The sequence below is a fragment of the Toxorhynchites rutilus genome, chromosome 3 (genome assembly GCF_029784135.1).
Source record: "Toxorhynchites rutilus septentrionalis strain SRP chromosome 3, ASM2978413v1, whole genome shotgun sequence".
NCBI classification, from domain to species: domain Eukaryota; kingdom Metazoa; phylum Arthropoda; class Insecta; order Diptera; family Culicidae; genus Toxorhynchites; species Toxorhynchites rutilus.
This window is the reverse complement of record NC_073746.1, coordinates 277,038,714-277,058,474: the sequence shown is the minus strand read 5'-3', so window position 1 is coordinate 277,058,474 and position 19,761 is coordinate 277,038,714. Positions and strand designations below refer to the sequence as shown.

Sequence of the window (19,761 nt, the reverse complement as noted above, 5' to 3'; positions counted from 1 at the left end):
TGAATTAATCTATTACTAATATATACAAGTATTTACAACCCGAGTCGCGTCTTCCACTTGACTCGGTTCCGAAGGTGGAACTCTTGTCTGGTTTTTTCGTTGGGATTCCCGTTAGTCGTCACTTCGGATACATAGCTTTCAAAAAAAAACTTGATTCTACGGAATCAACCAATCGAGAGGTTTATCAAGTCTCTTCTTCTTCGGACTGCTCTCTAGTGCTGAGGCGCTCTACTCTTCGTTTCTTCACAAAGTCCACTACTGATAATTTCGAAAGTCATCATCAGTGCTCGCTTTACGCTTCACGGTACCATGACCGCTACTTTGCACAGGTCATAGCTCCGACTCGTTCATTTTCTTCGTGAACTTTGCTACTTTTCCCGGATCATTGTGAGCTCTCAACTCAGACTTCAAGCAATCTTCCAAAGAATCAACGATTCCTCAATCGATGGGATTCGACGTAGGACTTTCCACATAGGTGTGTTTTTTGTTATTAGTTCCTTCATGAAAGGTACATAGCTTGAACAACAAACATATACACACGAATATACACATAGGAAGAAGGATTATGGAGAGGCGAACAAAGAAGGATGCCTATCTATCACGTCTTCTGCCTTGTGTCAACACATTATTGTCCAGATTTCTCTCATTTCTATTATGAACAGTACAACGTTCACAGCTTCGTGTCGTTCTGCCCATATTTCCGCAACCATAACAGAAAATTAATTTCCGTTCATTACAGTTCCTCCAACAATGCCCCTGTTGTTGACAATTCCAACAGGTCTTTGTGGTACTAGAATTTCTCGTTCTTCTTCTATCTACTATCCAATTGGCTTCTTCATTTCTGCTTTCCATCGTCTCAATGCAATGGATTGGTTTTAGAGTGGAACTTTCCCATGCCTTTTGGAGGGCAGAATCAGTTGCATCGATTCGATAATTCAGGTCCATCAAATGGTCCAGATCATTCACATCAATAATAGAGATCCTTGAACGATAATGTTGTCTCATATTATCGAAAATAATTTCGAATTTTCGTCGCTTTGAAAGTGGTTTTGACAGCATTTTATTGAGCTGTTCAATTCCCTCCACAAATGCAACGAATGTTTCATCTCGACGCTGCTTTCGGTCGAATATATTCTGACGGATTGCTTGATCGTAATTAGGGTTACCGAAACGATTCCTAATCCGACGTTCAAACGAATCCCAATCATTCAACTCGTCTACGTACGTGAAGAACCATTCTAGCGCTGATCCATCCAACAGTACATGAATTCTTTTCAGAATATCCTTAGCAGAAACGTCTTCTCTATAAGCTATCTTCTCCAATTTATATAAGAAATTCTCAACGCTTAGAGTTCTAGGTTGGCCTGTGAACTTCATTCGCCATTTTCCGATTCGCTCACTTATGTAATCTCTCCTATCTAGCTCACCACTGTGTCGTTCTTTCCTCCTTCGTTGCCTAGAGCTATTTATGCTGGAAGGTTGTAAATTTACTGATAATTCTGAATCATCCCCGTTTGCATTTCTCCTACTTTCATTTTGTTGTTGAGAAAATCTATTTTGACCCGAATCTAACTCGTTATCTTCTGAATCGCTTTCTACATTTTCATTAGATGTGTTTCCCTCAACATTATGTATAGGTATACTAATTTGGTTAGTCGTCTCCTTGATTGCTAGTCTCGACATAAGATCGCTAAGTGTTCTCTCCAAATATTCTACCTTTCCACGCAGTTGTGCTATTTCCTGTAGCACATTGATTTCTTGCTGTTCTGTTTCCGTCTCTTGCGGAACGAAATCTACTGGACACTCCGCATCTATCTTCGCATTGACGTTCGTACAATCATTTTTCGCTTCATCTGATAATTTATCTGCGTCATATTCTTTAATCATTTTACCTAAACAACGCAGCACTCCATCTTTCAGCAGCTGTTCCCCTTCATCGTTAACCGTACATCTTTCTGTTCTATACAAATAATGCAATAACTTTGATTTATGGTTCGACTCAAACCCTTTTTGCTTAACTTCCCTTCCAATCGCCGCCACATTTTTTTCCAGAACATTAAGTTCGTCTCGAATATTAATGGACGAGCTGTACTTGCGTCCTGACTTCGCATCTGATTTGAATAACTTTCTCAAACGCCGTTGCTTCCCTAAAAGATCCAAACCAACAATATTTTCTCCGAGTTGATTCCGTATGCGCAGTTCATAATCAGTTTCCTCCAAGCTCAGATGCTCAGTACATGGAAACTCCATTTTAACAAGTTCAGTAATACCACTAATATTCGACTAATTTATTGCAGGGTGACAGTGATGTAGCTGATAGATGACGGGTAATTTAAATCTTCAAAATGTGCCAGAAATACAGTTAGATAAATAAATCCAAAAAGAAATAAATCTGCTGAAAAACACTCGAAAGAAAAAAAAACATAGGAAGAACGACCTAAAATTTGCCCAATATCGTTTTTAAGAAAAGACGAGGATGACTGTTTGAATGGCAGACGAGGATTTTGCTAGAAAAAACAGCTTGAAAGTGCGATATATTGTACACGATATATATATTTTCTGAAAATTTTATTTCATAAATTATGCAAAATTGTATATATCGTGTACAATATATCGCACTTTCAAGCTGTTTTTTCTAGCAAAATCCTCGTCTGCCATTCAAACAGTCATCCTCGTTTTTATTTTTGATCTTAACCCTACATGCGCATGTTATTTTTAGGGTGAAAGAAGTTTTGTACTCACACTACCTAGGCTTTACGTGCATCTACTTTACCGCCGTTCCACGGTAGGCGATGAATGACGAGTCCGTAGGCGTAGATGATGGGACGTAGACGTTGAATGCGCATCCGACGTGTAGTGGTGCCGTGCGGCGCCTTCCCTTGATTCGAGTGACGATTCGCGCTTCGCGCGGCCACCTGGTTTGACTGATGTGGTGGCGAAGATCCAATCTTCGATCATGGGGTCAGGATACGGCTCCTTCCTACACACAACAAAGATTAAAACACCACACATATGCCACATTAATTTTAGCATCAGCCACATGTCTTGGAGCTCTAAGCTTACCTTTGATTTCGCTAAACGGGAACACAAGCGAAGAATTACACTTTTCGATTTCTCGGAAAAACTTATTTTAAGCTAACTAAACATGAAACAAAGAGACAAAAAAAACAGAGAAAAAAACCAAAAAAACTTTAGTCTACTGACTAGCACGTGTAGCCTTTCACCTACGGTACCTTTTTACCGTCCACTCGCGATGCAAAAAAAACTGGTCCGCCCTGCCTATTCCACGGTCGAAGTCGGAATGGGCAAGCATATCTCAAGATCCTCAGATCAGCGAGACATTCATTGGAACCGGAATTACGTAATAGTTAACGATGTTAACTATTCCGTATTCACACCGAAATTCCCCTGCGCTTTCATTGGTCGCGCATTCAAGCATTCGCGGGCGATACCCTTTAACCTCCCGAGCAGAGTTCAAGTCGAAGCGCTCGCCGGGTTTTGAAATTTGAAGAACAAGAAAACCCCGCCGAAAGACTCTGCTATTTGGGGGAAATATCCAAATGAAAAAATAGCAAAAAAAAAAAAGAAAGCATGAGTCTTTCTGAGTGTTGGTATGTGGGTGTCTTGGCTAAAACAGCCGCCCAGTCACATCCAGCACCCATTATCGCTAGTTGCTCAAATCTAAAATCGGGAGCAGCACTCGCGTTGCCAAACATCCAATACATAGAAAGAAGAGAGAATCCCAGATCCACACAGGAGAGATTGTGTTGGATCTGAAATTCAAAATAACGAAACGAGGGGCTTCCAAAAGTCGAAATCAGTACCGTGCTACAAAGTCTACTACGAACTCATCGAAGAAGGTTTGATTCGTCTTGGTCCGGATCTACCAGTACTGCAGAAAACAGTTCTCGGATGGGTTGTTTCCGGCAAGGTCGGCGCATCGTCTTCACCCACAATAAGTTTCGTCCACGTCTGTAGTATTGGTTCACTTGAAGAGCCGTTGTTACGCTTTTGGGAAATAGAGTCGTGTCAATCTCGTAGCACCTTATCGGTAGAAGAAACGCTTTGCGAAGCGCATTTTGCAGCGACAACTACTCGGAATGATTCGGGACGTTTCATAACTCATCTCCCGAAAAGGTCGACCGTTCTCTCGAAACTCGGAAATTCTAAGGAAATTGCCACACGACGATTTCTCGCTTTGGAGCGACGCCTTAACGCTAACCCACAATTGAAGAAAGCCTATTCGGACTTCATCGAGGAGTATTATCAGCAAGGACATATGGAGGAGATAACTGAATCCGAAGGCCTGGAGCCGGAAGCCCCATCGTATTATCTGCCGCATCACTGCGTCGTAAGACCTGACAGCTTGACTACCAAACTACGCGTAGTATTCGACGCTTCATGTGCTACAGATAGCGGAGTATCCCTCAACGACGGATTGATGATTGGCCCCGTCGTTCAAGACGATCTGGTATCTATTACTCTACGTTTTCGGATTCCCCGATACGCGATTGTGTCGGACATTGAGAAGATGTACCGGCAAATCCTACTTGCTTCGCTAGACCGTCAGCTTCTCAAGATCCTCTGGCGAGATTCCCCGTCAGAACCTCTGCGAACCTTCCAACTGACGACCGTTACTTACGGTACTTCCTGCGCACCCTATCAGGCAACCAGGTGCTTGCAAGAAATCGCCAAAATTGGAGAAGCCACACACCCAGAAGCATCCAAGGTCGTATCCAGAGATTTTTATATGGACGATTTGCTAACCGGCGTTGATGACATCCTGGAAGGCCAGCAGCTGTGCCAGCAGTTGTTGGTTTTGCTTCAGTCTGCTGGATTTTGTCTCCGGAAATGGTCTTCGAATCGTTCGCAGGTTCTCGAACACTTCCCAGCTGAATTGCGTGACGAACGAACCGTTTTCGATCTGAATTCCTCCTCCGCTCCTATAAAAACACTAGGATTGAAATGGCAGACTACAACTGATGAATTCCTATTCGACGTACCCAAATGGAACGATACCGCTCTAATCACAAAACGGATCGCGCTGTCGGATGCTGCCAAATTATTCGATCCCCTTGGCCTTGTCGGCCCGGTAATCGTACAGGCCAAAATCTACCTCCAGGACTTGTGGCGAAGCCAGAAGGAATGGGACGAACCTCTCGACAATGACCTCCAACAGCGATGGCTCGAATTCCGGAAAAATCTCGACGCTCTCCGGAATCTTTCTGTTCCTCGATGGGTTGTATCAGTCGTCAAACCGGTGTCGATCGAAATGCGTGGATTTTGCGATGCATCGGAAAAGACGTACGGTGCGTGCATCTACCTTCGTGCCCTAGCTGAAGATGGATCAGTCTACATCAACCTACTTACCGCAAAATTGAAAATAGCTCCTCTGGGAGACTCTCGGAAGCAGAAACGAATCTGCTTACCTCGGCTGGAACTTTCGGCAGCACTTCTCCTCGCACACTTGTTCCAGAAGGTGCAGAATACAATCTCTCTCGTAACGAAAGCATTCTTTTGGTCGGACTCTACAATTGTCCTTCATTGGTTGTCCGCTACTCCGTCCCGCTGGAAAACCTTCATCGCAAACCGGGTCTCGGAGATACAACATGCAACGGCAGGTGGCTTATGGGCTCATGTTTCAGGCTCTGAGAATCCAGCAGATATTATTTCTCGAGGAATGGATCCCGAACAACTCATATCAACACAGAATTGGTGGCACGGACCCGACTGGCTAACCAATCCCTCTCGCTTTTGGCCTGCTTTCGTACGTACATCGGATGAAGACTTCGTTTCAGAAGAACTCGAAGAAAGACCTGTTACTCTGGCCGTCCAGCCAATTCCAGCAAATCCCATATTTGCTCTACGTTCATCGTACACAGCCCTCCTACGTTTAATTGCGTGGGTTCGAAGATTTACCTTCAATACGAGACCTGCTAACCGTACACATCGTCGACTAGGTCTTCTTAATGCAGCAGAGCTTGAGGAAGCGTGCAAATGTCTTGTTCGTATCGCACAACAAGAAGCCTTTCGAGAAGAGTTCACTTCGTTCGCAAACACTGGTGAGGTCAAAACGACGTCCAAATTGAAAGCGTTAACACCGTTTATCGAAGAAGGCATCCTGCGAGTTGGTGGCCGGCTGCGGCACGCAATAATTTCTCCAGATCGCAAACATCCGATGATTCTACCATCAAAACATCCGTTCTCAGAACTAGTTGCTCGATACTACCACCTGAAAATGCTGCATGCAGGACCGCAATTGCTAATCGCATCTCTAAGGGAGAAATTCTGGCCTTTGCGCACTCGGAATCTTGCGCGCAAGATCGTACATTCCTGTATCAACTGCTTTCGCTGTCGTCCAAGGCTCCAACAGCAAATCATGGGCGATCTTCCGACTGAACGCGTTTCTCCTACGTTGCCGTTCCTGCGCACAGGCGTCGATCTGTGTGGGCCTATATATTTTCGCTATCCTCATCGGAAATCGCAGCCCATCAAGGGTTATGTGGCAGTTTTTGTCTACCTTTCGATCAAGGCAGCTCATATTGAGCTCGTTGGAGATCTTTCAACGGCATCGTTCCTTGCTGCTCTCAGACGGTTCATCGCACGTCGAGGTAAACCAATACTCATCGAGTGCGATAACGCACGAAATTTTCGAGGTGCTTCTCGAGAAGTGGCAGACTTGGCCAAACAACTCAGGGATCAACAACTGCAAAATGACGTCATTCGCTCGTGTGCCGATGACGGCATAGATTTTAAGTTTATCCCTCCTCGTTCCCCGAACTTCGGTGGGCTGTGGGAAGCAGCCATCAAGTCTTTCAAGACTCATCTCAAAGCCACTCTCGGAAACTCTATCCTGACAGTCGAACAGCTTACGACACTCTTAGCTCAAATCGAGAGCTGCATGAACTCTCGACCTCTTACTCAGATTTCGCCTGACCCTGAGGACCTCGACGTTCTGACCCCAGGGCACTTCTTAATCCATCGTCCACTCGCAACGCTGGCAGAACCATCATATGAACAGCTACCATTCAACAGATTAGACCACTGGCAGCAGGTCCAAGAGTTCCTTCGTCGACTTTGGAAACGCTGGGCGACGGAATATCTTTCCGGACTCCAGCCAAAAACTAAATGGACCCGCAAGAAGGACAACATTAGCATCGGTACTCTAGTGCTGGTGAAAGATGACGGATTACCACCACTCAAATGGCGCTACGGTAGAGTAACCCACATCTTTCGGGGTGACGACGGCAACATTCGTGTCGTCGTAGTCAAGACCAAGGACGGAGAGTACAGGCGCGCAATCTCCAAAATTTGTGTGCTGCCCATCGACCAATCAATGCCACCTGCAGCAAGTGAAGCTGCCGATGACTTCTGAATTTCATCGTCTCTTCCATCGCAGTGTTCGCACTGCGCACCGACCGGAGGCCCACGGGTCTCCGGACCTTGTAAGTATGTTTTTTATTGAATTTTCAAAAAACTCAGGAATGTTTTTTCTCCCACCATGACTGACTGACGGACCCGTGCTCAAACGCGAGAGCTCAAGCGCTACAACCCACAACCACAGCGCAGGCGATTCGATCGACGGATGACGTACCAGGATGAGCAAGCGAAGCAGATGAGCGACAGAACGACAACGACGAGATAAAGATCGATGTAACAGCAGTCAACGTTGTCTCCAGGCTAACAGATGATCAGTCGTGGTCGTCAACAGCTGATCTGCCGGTCAACAGCCTCAGGCGTAAACAGAGATCACCGAAGAGTCACGTGGTTGGAGTCGAAATTTCACGAATGAATTAAATTATTGTATGTAATGAAATACGGTAGATAGGTTAAAAACAAGGTTTTTAACGGTGGCCGGCATATGTTAAGGATTTAGATTCATATTGAACCCTATTGCGATCGTATCGCGAGAATAGAATTCTCTCGTAAAATAGTTTATCTCGGTTATCAGAGTAGGTACACCAGAGGAACCAAAAAGACCTATTGATTCGTTATCTTCGTATAATCTACACGCTCTCTGTATTGTTGGTAGACCCATATATATACCACAGTCAGAACCAGATCGAGTTAGTCCAAAATATAAATCCCAAGTAGTAGCATCAACGTAGTTAATCTCGTAAACTAACAGCCGAGCAAATAAAAGGTTCCAATAACCGTTTCAAACCCCAGTTTCACCGCGTAGTGTTAGTAAAAAATCCGAACAGACAGATCAAAATGCACAGAGGAATTGATGTAGTCAGAGAAACAAACACGGTTGGGAATATACGAAGAAGGATCAACCTGCATGGAGATGAATTCATGATGTGAACTCATGAATCCGGAGTGAAAATTTAGCTCGATCAGCTGCTCAAAATTTACGATCACCAATGGGTTCATAACCTTACACCGGATGAAGAACTGAAGAGATAATAAATTGAAGCGATCTTTTAGTGGGAGTAGGCCTGCCAAAACCTCGAGACTCATGGTATGCGTTGAGGGCATACATCCCAACGCAATACGGAGACAAAGATACTGAATTCGCTCGAGTTTAATGAGGTGTGTTTTGGCAGCTGATCACTGAGAGAATAGTTGTTCGATACAACATTATAAGATCTTCTGGATAGGCTCCCCACCAGGTGCCGGTAATTGTACGGAGAAAGTTTTTTCTTTGTTGGCATTTTTTACTCAGATACCTAATATGGGCCTCCCAAATACATTTGGAGTCGAACCAGACCCCAAGATACTTGAATGACATAGCATGAGTGATCGGTTTACCCAAAAGCTGAAGCTTTGGTTTTGCTGGTCTATGCTTCCTAGAAAAAAACACCATCTCTGTTTTCTCCGTGGAGAATTCGATCCCTAGCCCAATAGCCCAGGTTGAAAAATTGTTCAAAGTATCTTGTAAGAGTTCTTGCAGGTCGGATTCGTTTGATCCTACGACAGACACCACTCCATCATCTGCAAGTTGTCTTAGGCTGCAATTTCGTGTAAGACCATTGTCAATGTCGCTTACATAGAAGTTGTACAAAAGGGGGCTTAAACATGAGCCCTGGGGGAGTCCCATGTAGGAGACCCGACTTACTGCCGAATCTCCGTGAGAAAAGTTCAAATGTTTCTCACAAAGCAAGTTATATAACATATTATTCAATAGAGGCGGCAGTCCCCGAGAGTGTAATTTGTCTGACAAAACCTCTATTGAAAGAGAATCAAAGGCTTCCTTTATGTCCAAGAATACTGAAGCCATTTGTTTTTTTTCGGCGTAAGCCATTTGAATTTCTGAAGAAAGCAACGCAAGACAATCATTCGTCCCCTTGCCCCTGCGGAACCCATATTGTGTATCTGAGAGTAGGCCATTCGTTTCAACCCATCGATCAAGGCGAAACAAGATCATTTTCTCCAACAATTTCCGTATACAAGACAGCATTGCTATTGGGCGGTACGAATTGAAGTCGGACGCGGGTTTTCCGGGTTTTTGAATAGCTATAACTCGTATTTGTCTCCAGTCATCTGGAACAATATTATGCTCCAGAAACCGATTGAATAAATTCAACAAGCGATGTTTCGCAACATCAGGGAGGTACGACAAACATATTAAAAGGGATTATTTATTATAAAAAAGACAATAAATTAGAAATATTTTTTCAAATATTTCGAGAATGGCTACATTTAGAAGAAGATTGATAATAACCTTTTTTGTTTTAAATCACATCAGCATTCATAATTTGTGGCTAAAAATGATTGTTAACATACAAAAATTCGAAGTTTCAAAAATTCCTAAAAATTCGATGTTCCACAAAGTTTGTCAAAAATAGTTTTACCATCTTGGGCCCATTTTTTAAATTTTCTACATGACTTCTATTTTGTATGAAAAAAAAATTAAAATATGTATTTTAGATATTGCAAATTGAATTTTTATTTTGTAAATAAAAAAAAAGAGTGCTAATTTTTTTCTCAGTGTACATTTTTTTCACATTCAACCATCAATACTCTATAACTATTTCTAAGACACTATTTCGGTACGACTCATAGTTTTTGAGATATAAATTATCAAAGATTTCTCTTACTAAAATCGATACGCCCTTTTCAACAGTTACGCTTGTGTCAAACAATTCCCAATTGCTGAGTAAAACTCATATTTCCTCCAACCCAAACGGAATACACACTTTCATTGGAATCAAAAATACAAGTTTTTAAAATCTGCATTTTTAGGACGATTTCATTTGGAATTGCTGTATAAATGAAAACATACATGGCAACACATGGCTTCATGCCAATTTAATGTCCCCTTCTCATTCAGTTATCCAGTTATTGAATCTACGTTTTCATTCGTTGGCAGTTATCCAGTATGTTACCATTGCAAGCCTTACATTTTTATGTGTGCTCTAGAATATGTTATAATAAGAGTATTTACGTTGCGCAATGCAAACAAGCATGAAAAAATGCAACTGTTTAAACATTCTTCACACCTCAATGAAGCATTGTGTTTTACTACAATGTATATGTCTACTAGCGCTACGTGGTTACCTTCAACATCGTATAATAACTAAAACTCAAATTATGGCTAAAAATTAGACTTATAAATACAATACAGATATCCATACAGATTTCCTGGAGAAGAACTAAGATAAAAAGATTTTTTCAGGTCGAAAACAGATTTTATTATGGCACTATATTGCCACCAACATTTTGCGCTAACCGGGCAGTGGCAACTATATTGCCACCAATATTTTCAATGTTTTTGATTGTTTTGCGTATTGAAAAAAAAAAATATTAGGTATATCACAACATAAAATCATCGCCAGCCACAATTTCAAGATTTCTTCCCCCTTCGTTCAAGATTTTTCCCCCTTTTTCACATCGAACACATTTTTGATACGTAGAATTAACTTTCATTGGAAAAAAATGGTTTAAATGCGTGTTTATTCCTCCGGTATATCCATTTAACATTTTTACTTTACAGAAATGGAACACGCAGCTCAATGTTGTAGATGTCGAATTGCGTCGCAAGGTTGAGATATTTGCACAACTCGATTGGACTTGAGTTGAACGGATTTAAGAATGCAAAATAGCAATCCGTTCGGATAATTTTGACTCTGACGCTGTGTCGGTGTTGCTCATGATAGCGTTTCCCAATGAATGTATTCTTTCTCAAGCCACTTATGTTGCTTAGGTCGTAAGAATCGCAGTCGTTTGCGCTCTACCTTCACGTACATGTCGACCATGAATTGTTCGTATAGCTCACGATATCATATAATAAAAATCCAAAAATTGTACGTAAATTATTAAACTCTTTTAGAGAGTATTTCAGCGAGAGTTGAAAAAGTATTGACAAATATAAAATTTATACAAATAAAAATGGAGGGCCACATGTGTTGGTAAACGCAAAACCCGAAGAGGGAATGGTCCGATTAAGGTCGTCTTTATTTTGTTGTATTCGTCTCTTCACGTAGATCAACATAACGGAGAGAAGAATCGGAAAATTTTCGGAAAACTTTGATGGAAGGTCGGAAAATTCGGAAAATGGAATTCCCATATGTACTGCAATTACTCTTGATCTTTGTTTGAAAGGGTGAATATTTTTTATATTATTTACACTGTATTTTCATCGCTGTCAGTTTTTCGAAAATTGGAAAAAAATGGCGTCATCCGAAAAGCAACGTCGCGGAATGATTTTGCGCAAGCACCTGAAAAATCTTTAACTCTCTGAAGGAAAAAACAAGGGACAAAGAAAAAAAAACGCTGAATTGTGCATTCAACGGTGAGTCGTGTAATTAAACGTCACTACGATGTGGGGTGTGGCCGAACAGTTGAATCTGTCCAAGTCTTTCGTCCAGAGTGCTAAGACCCGGAGGGACTGCATCATACAAAGTATAGAGGGCTCCAAATCGTGACGAACGGCAAAATACGGTGGGAAAGTCACGGGCCCGGAAACTGTACACCCAGATGCTGACGAAGACTCATTGTATCATCATTAGAGATGAAACGGATATCCAGTAACTATCCCTTATCCGGCCTATCCGTCCAATATTTGCTATCCGGCCGAATACCGGATAGTAACCTACTATCAGACTGGATACCGGATATTAGAAAACGATCAATAAATTTTCATTAACATAAGATATATCAGAACAAAATAGCTCATTAATATGACTCATACATAATACAAATACGGTTTTATTACAGGAATGCAAAATTTTTTTTTCGAAATTAGATTAATATTAACTCACAACTTTAATTTATTAACAGTACTCAAAATTAACCAGTGGTAAACTATGATGAATAAATGAAAATTTTCTGCAGTTGACGGAGACAAACGGTTACGCTTTACTTCGTACACCAGGCCAGCTTCAGAAAACAGTCTGGCCCCCTTGGATATCGAGTTGGGGAGTTAGTTGATTGTAATGAATCCTTATCAGAATAACAGAAAATTCTTATCAAAATTTAATCATGGTTCATTATTTTTATGTAACAATGTGTTCATTTCTCCCTGAAATGGAATAATTTTTTTTTTTCATACAAACTTGCAGTTTCTCTCAGTTTTATACTCGCAAATAAAGAGCCGAATATCCGGCCGACGGGTATCCGGCTATCCGGCCTCGAAGCTTGCCGGATATCCGGTATCCAGCCAAACTACTATCCGTTTCATCACTAATAATCATGGATGGTGAGACTTACGTCAAGGCATATTGCCGGCAGCTTCCGGGGCTACTGTTCTTCACCACCGAGCACATGTTCGTGTTCCGGAGGAAGTATGGAAGCAGAAACTTTCAAAGTTTGTCAAAAAATACATGGTTGGGCAAGCAATCTGCTCATATAGTAAACGGAGTGCGCTACTCGTGACTACCGGGACTGTAAACGGGCAGATCTCCCTTAAGCAGTGTCTACAGAAGCGTCTGCTTTCTTTATTGAAGCAACACGAGGGTCCTACGACCATCTGGCCGGATCTAGGATCGTGCCACTATTCAAAGGATGCCCTGGAATGGTACTAAGCCAACGGGGTCACTTTCGCACCCAAAGACATGAACCCCCCAAACGCACCGGATCTAAGGTCCAGCGACGAAAAATACTGGGCTATCATGAAGCCGGTACTATGGAACCATCTCAAGGAGGTTAAACCATAGGAAGACATGGAGAAAAAGTGGGTTTTTGTACAGTAGAAGCGGCAGCCAGATGTTCTACAGAACCTTATGAGTGGAGTTAAGCCTGAGATGCGAGCATACGGTTATGGCATTGAAATTGAATGAAATACATATGCCAAAAGCTTACTATTGGGTTATATTTTATTGTCGGAAAGTTTGAAAAGATTCTATTGAAATTACGCGATGTTTTTTGCGCGATTTGCTCGAATTTACGCTATTTTTTTGGCGTGTACGCATCAGTCGTGTAAAAAAAGAATTCAGTGTACAAAGTTCATTTGCCTTAGCCTTGGAGAAGACCACTTTGAAGAACAATTAACGAACAGTTCGAGGATTAAACATATGAACGTTCGCTCAGTAAGAAAACGTCAATCTGGGCGGTACGAAGTTCGCAAGGTCAGCCAGTTATTAATAAAATTCAATTTTGAGTGACTCTTCCCAGAAAGATTATTCATTTTCGAATAACTGTCGAGCAGTGGGTTAGACAGGTTCTTCTTCTTTTCCTTTGTTTGCGGAGACTTTAAATCTAATGATTCATTCGTCTCCGGTATTGAGGTTTCCCATTCCTTTGAAGTAGATAAGTATGAGTGACTTTGGTGTAGCCGATTCGATCAACTGGGTGAGAAGCCGTCTTTCCTTACTGTTCTTTCTGTCATGCCATGAAAGAGTGGTGTTTTTGAGTTTTTGAAGAAAAGTTGTTCTACTGTTTCTCCAAGCTATGTTCCAACTTTGGTGGATCCGCTGTTTTACCCAAAGTTTTGCATCAGAGCGAGGAATGGGAATGTTAGGGGGTTCTTGGGTACTACCCCTACCGGCTAATTTGTCAGTCACAGTATTTCCGGGAATTCCAGTATGACCAGGAACCCAACAAAAGGTGACATTCTTCTATTTGAGTGATCCATGAGTGAAAGTTTTTACCTTTTTGAAGAGCCTGGAGACAGCAGTAATTTTAGGTAGGCTTAAGCATAGACACAAACTTTAAAATAACAGGGATGGTCGAGTCATAATACATTGTTTTCTGTTAATTCAGCGTGGCATTTATCTATATCTGCTGTTCTCGACTGCTACGTAATGAATTCACCACCGTGTCAAGTTTTATCTTCATTATAATTTATCATGAATTCTTGATGGATACCGTCTATATCTATTTCAAGACTATCGAACAAGATTATCTTCCGTCTGCCCACATTAACGCAAATAAATAAAAATCTGAGCATTTCTACGATTAATTCGATAGTCAAGTGGCTTACGGAGAGTATGCCGGTTAATTATATACACATGTAAATACTAGCATAATTTTGACCGCACGACTCTCACCGACAGCGGAGATTAATTAAGCATTTTGGCTGTCTGCCATCCAAAGCTAGTGAAAACACTCATTTATTATAGTCCGATACCAAACGCCAACTACTCTGACTTGCGCAGAAATTTTGCCGTACATTTGTGGGTGAAACGACTCGAATCTGTCGGCGCTTCGCCGAGAATCGTACCTGGTGCTTGTTTAAAGTGTGAAATATTACCCGGCAAGCACTATGTAAAATACATTACATTTACTGTTTCAAACTTGTAATTCGTTATTCGAAACCTGGAAAACTTGAAAATAAATTTAGTTTCTAGATCATGGTTTCCTCGCGTCAATGAACTTCAGTGTGATTTTTACAGTGCCTAAACAGTACGCAACGCAAGAAGGTGAATTTCTCACAAAAACCACTATAAATCATCTGCTCAATGTATAATAGGAGAAAACACATTTATCAATGAAAGTGACACGTTATGGTCGTTATGATAGAGAAGATAAGGTGGTTCAAACAGGTCATCCAAAAACTATGTTGTCTATAAGGATAGGATAAGGATAAGGATAGACGAGATCGGCTCAGTTCGAATATTTATTACAATAAATTCATGTAAAGTTGAATTTTATAGAACGATGTTCAATTCGGCAACTGGGTTGTTATCACATCACATTCACACGAACAGTTCATTAAATTCGTTGCTCCGGAACACTAACTACAAACTAATGTCATTCTTTCTTCCCTCATTCATGGTAACTGCGAACACTAAGTACTAACCAAATTAAGTAAGCATCATCAAAATCAGCCTTTATCATCACTGGTTCTTGATTTCACATCCCATGGGTACAGCTTCCGTTTGACTAGTGTCAGCGTGTAATCTTCTGGGGCAGCTTCTGTTGAATTGTGTATGACCCGATCGAAAGCGATCTCGTAGTCCGAGCCGTGTAGCACAAATCCAGTTTGTGTTGTTTCGATGCGCGAGGCCCGTTCGATATTCTGCACGGACGAGATGGTTTTGATCTTCTCAAGATCTGTGGAGTGAAAAAAAAGGAAATACTTGTGAGAATGAAGCATAGGTTAAATGCAGATATCTAATTTCTATTTTTTCATTTCTTTCTTTTGTACTATGGAATCAAACTGCGACATATGTACAGCTTTGATATTGTTTCCGTGATAGCAAGAATCAAATGCTTCTACAAAACGCAAACCATCGGACCTTCTAGGGTCACCAGAACTTTCCTCTAAACTTTAGACATTAAGACATTAAAGAATTATTTCTAATATTTCGATGCATTCTAGAAAAATATCTGAAGCGATAAAGAAACAAATTGAATAACATGATTTATTAGTCCTACATCACGAATGCGGTCGTGTTTTGGACATAATCCCCTATATATTATTATTAAAGTTATGTTTCTATGAACTTTCCGTCTCCATATTATCAATATTAGTGATGAAGCCGATAGTAGTTTTACCGGATACCGGACATCGAATATCCGACAATCTTCGAGGCTAGATGGTCGAATTACCGGCTTCCGGAATCATGAACAGATTTTTTTTTTCTGATAAGGATTTTCTATTATAATAACGAGATTTACGAAACAGTGCGTTAGGCTTTTGAAACCATTTGGAGAAATAACCAAAATAACAAATTCAACGAAATGCGAAGATCCATTTCGTTAAAATGGATCGAAAGTAGAAATTGATTTTTCGGTGGGATAACGCACTTCTATTCGCGTTGACGGCGTTGAGCGTCGTTTACTAGCTTAGGGGAGCGTCAAACAATGATTGATTTTCAGGCGAAATGAATTCATTTTGAAAAAAACAATTTTAAGTGGAATGAAGTTCACTGGGTCAGCTAGTTACAGTATATATAAGTTAGGATGGCAGCGAAAATGATCATGTCAAATTGCAAAACCCGACCATGTACATTTTGTTTATTGGTCCAAAACAAAAGACCCGTGCAAAGTTTCAGCTCAATCGGACATAATTTAGGGGTGCCTCAAAGCGCTCAAAGTTTTTATTTTTTGACGTAGGACTACGTCTAACCGGAAGATATAGGGGGTGAAATGGAAATCTAGGCACTGAACAAGTAGGAAAAAATGCAAGATTTGGAACGCTTATAACTCGAGCATTTCTCAATAGATCGCAAAGGTTTTTGCATCAATTGATAGGAAATATATCTACGCATCTATCATAACGAATAACATTTCATTTTTCTTGAGATAAATAATTGAATAATTGTCAAATATCAAGCATTGTCAAAATGCACTATGTGCCCATTTTTGATTGGTCCATTTTGTGCTCCTCAAATCGTACCGACCAAAACGGGCAACCAGAGCAGCAGCGAAATAGAATGAAGCACGATTGGAAAGGAAAAAGAAAAAATGAACGAAACATTGGTCGCAGTCTCACACATGCGTAATTCTCGAGCCAGCCAGTCAGCTTAAAAATCCCCGCTCCGCTGCCGTAACGATCATTCTTTGTGTGGACACCGACTGGACAACATCGTTGCTGGACGAGCTGGACAGCGAGGGATCGAGTACCTTTCTCAAGGCAAGAGGGCGGAGGTGGTAGCGCTGGAGTAGAGTAGAGTAGAGTTTTCAAAGGGCCTTTCTCAAGGCTAAAGACGAATGAACTGCAAAAGTTTAAAGTCTCTATAATACAATACCTTCCTTCCTTCCGTAACGATCATTCTCATTCAAACCGTACACCACATCGGTTCGCATCACAACACATCAACAAACCAACCCAAGCAGCCATATCTGGACATGGTAAAGGAGGAAAAGTGAAGGGAAAGGCAAAATCCCGCTCGAACCTATTGATCTGGAGTTCCCCGCAAGGGTAGCTAGGCCGAGCGCGTTAGTACCAGTGCACCAGTCCACCTAGCCGGCGCTATATAGTTTCGGCCGCCGAAGTGATCGAGTTAGCTGGCAAAGCTGCTCGCGACGATAAGAAAACCCGCATTCGGAACAGAACACATTCGGTTCGGTGGACATCAAGACAACAGGCAGTTGCAGCGAGTGGCGAGTGGCAAACGCAATCGCAAAACGGCATCAGGTAGCAGAAGAAAAAAAATTGTTCTTTATACAAACTGCTTTGGTGGCAAATCCAGAACAAGGCGGCATCGAGGGCGTTCGAAATGGTTTTTTTCAAAACCACGAGTACTAAGTTTTCTAAATTGGAACCATTCCATAAAACAAGGCGCTTTTCAGGGCCATTAAACCTTCCAAAAAAGAGTTTAGGAAATACAGTTCAATGCTTTCTAAAACATTATCCAAAATAATAATAAAACACAAATTGATTTTTTCATAATTTGTTTGCCAGGATATGATGAGTATGTGAATTTGGCAGTTGTTCTGAGCTTATTGATTTTCACCAATTCTTGAATTGCGCTAGAGTATAAAACACGCGGACCCCAAAGAAATATCTTATTTTCTTTCAAACCGTAAACCCGTGTGGTTGTACGGCATCGGCATCGTGGACGTAACAAAGGAGGACAAGTTAAGGGAAAGGCAAAGTCTCACTCGAACCGTGCAGATCTCCAGTTCCCTGTTGGCCGCATTCACTGATTGCTCCGCAAGGGTAACTAGGCCGAACGGATTGGTGCCGGAGCACCAGTATACCTAACAGCGATTATAGAGTTTTGGCCGTCGGAGTGCTCGAGTTGGCTTGCAAAGCTGCTCACGACAATCAGAAAACACGCATAAAGAACAGAGCAGCTTCGGTTCGGCAAGGCAACAATTAGTTTCAGTGAGTGGCAAAGTCGCATTAAATGTAATTTACTGAACAATATGTCACAAGCTGGATGGGAAGAAATTTTCCAACTGTGAAAGCTGTGGCGAGTGGCAAACGCAATAGCTAAACAGGAAGGTTTAACCGAACAAGATGGGAATATCGAGTGATAACAAAAACACAACACCAAAGGTTCTTTTGAGAACCATCAACATATTCATAAAGAGTAAACAGTAAACTAATCCATTTTTCAGGTAGATAGGTAGGTATTCACGTAGGAGAAGAAAATAAAACAATATATTTAAAATATATATATTTAACAAAAGCTGTCCCCTTTGTATAGTCCTACGACACTCCGGTTATGTCCCCGACATTACCCACCCGTCTTTTTATCCTCGAAAATCTTCCAAGGGGGGTTGTACATGAAATTTGGAAAATCGAAAACCTTTTTTTTCAATTCCAAATGACCTAAAAATGCATAAAACGTCGAGATCTCGAAAAAAAATGTTCGACCCAAAATCGATCTTCTGGATCTTAGCATTAGTGGCCAAAAAATCAAAACTGCTTTGAGGCACCCCTAAATCGTGTCCGATTGAGCTGAAATTTTGCATAAGTCATTTTTTTTTGCGGTCAATAAACAAAATGTACACGATCGGTTCTTTAAATTCGATGATTATTTTTTTTCCATGCCTTCATTGTCATTGCCACTAAATCCTAGAAGATCGGCATTTTTTTTTAAGCTGACACCAGATCTCGACGTTTTATGCATTTTAAGTCATTCGGCATCGAAAATTGTTTTTCGATTTTCCAAATTTCATGTACTCACCCATCGAGAATTTCTTGTCAAACCTGAAGCGTGAGATCTACTTCAACAATTTTGACTCGAAAACTGAGAAGAAATTGATAAATAAAACGAAGAAAGAACTCAAAAACATGCCTACACGTATGTTTTCGTCCGCCATGGCGAGTGTTTCCAGTTAACTGCCGGAAGGCCGCTCGCAAGGGCGTAGTTTTTTTGCAAGTAAGCTAATATAACCTTCCATGGGAAAATAACAAACTCAATTATCTGTCTTAGGTTTTTTTTATCACCATCCGAAAAAGACCATTTTTTATTGCTAACGTTATATCCGTAGTGATTTTTTTGAATTTTTCTATTCATCTCAAATATGTTCCAAAGGACTTTATCATCATAATTTGAGCGTTCACCCGTGATGATATGTTATACGTACGTTGGAAAACCCTTGTTTTATATATAAAGATATTTTTATGTCGGGAATCCGGCCGATATCGAATATTGACCAGATAGGCCGGATAACGGATAGTTTCTGGATATCCGTTTCATCATCAATCAATACAGGTTGGACTCGATTATATATAGTCAACAATTTTTTTTCTACTATTATTTTCAAATCCTATACATAATCGAATCTCAAGAAAACAATTTTTTTATTAATGTATGAATGTCAAACATTAATAGAAAAATAGCTTTTTTGTGATTCGATTATGTATTGGATTCGACAATTAACGTTGAAAGTGAAATTGCGATGATATATAATCGAGTACGACCTGTATACTTGTTTATACAAGAAAAAATCCCTTTCCCGTCCATATGCAGATCT

The 19,761-nt window shown here is 41.0% G+C and overlaps 2 protein-coding genes across 2 annotated transcripts in view; one reads left to right on the top strand and one right to left on the bottom strand.

The window, feature by feature from the left end:
- Positions 1 to 3,301: 3,301 nt before the first annotated feature.
- On the top strand, positions 3,302 to 7,375 carry LOC129774256 (uncharacterized). The gene is made up of 2 exons (XM_055777975.1): positions 3,302 to 3,361; positions 3,812 to 7,375. Exons 1-2 carry the CDS (start codon positions 3,302 to 3,304, stop codon positions 7,373 to 7,375), a joined length of 3,624 nt encoding a protein of 1,207 aa, XP_055633950.1.
- Positions 7,376 to 14,988: 7,613 nt separating this feature from the next.
- LOC129778288 (uncharacterized) overlaps positions 14,989 to 19,761 on the bottom strand; it is a 7,589-nt gene continuing 2,816 nt past the window's right edge. Inside the window, exon 2 of the mRNA XM_055785093.1 lies at positions 14,989 to 15,438. Within this exon, the coding sequence (XP_055641068.1) occupies positions 15,209 to 15,438 (230 nt within the window). The 3' untranslated portion in view covers positions 14,989 to 15,208. The remainder of the gene's footprint in view (positions 15,439 to 19,761) is intronic.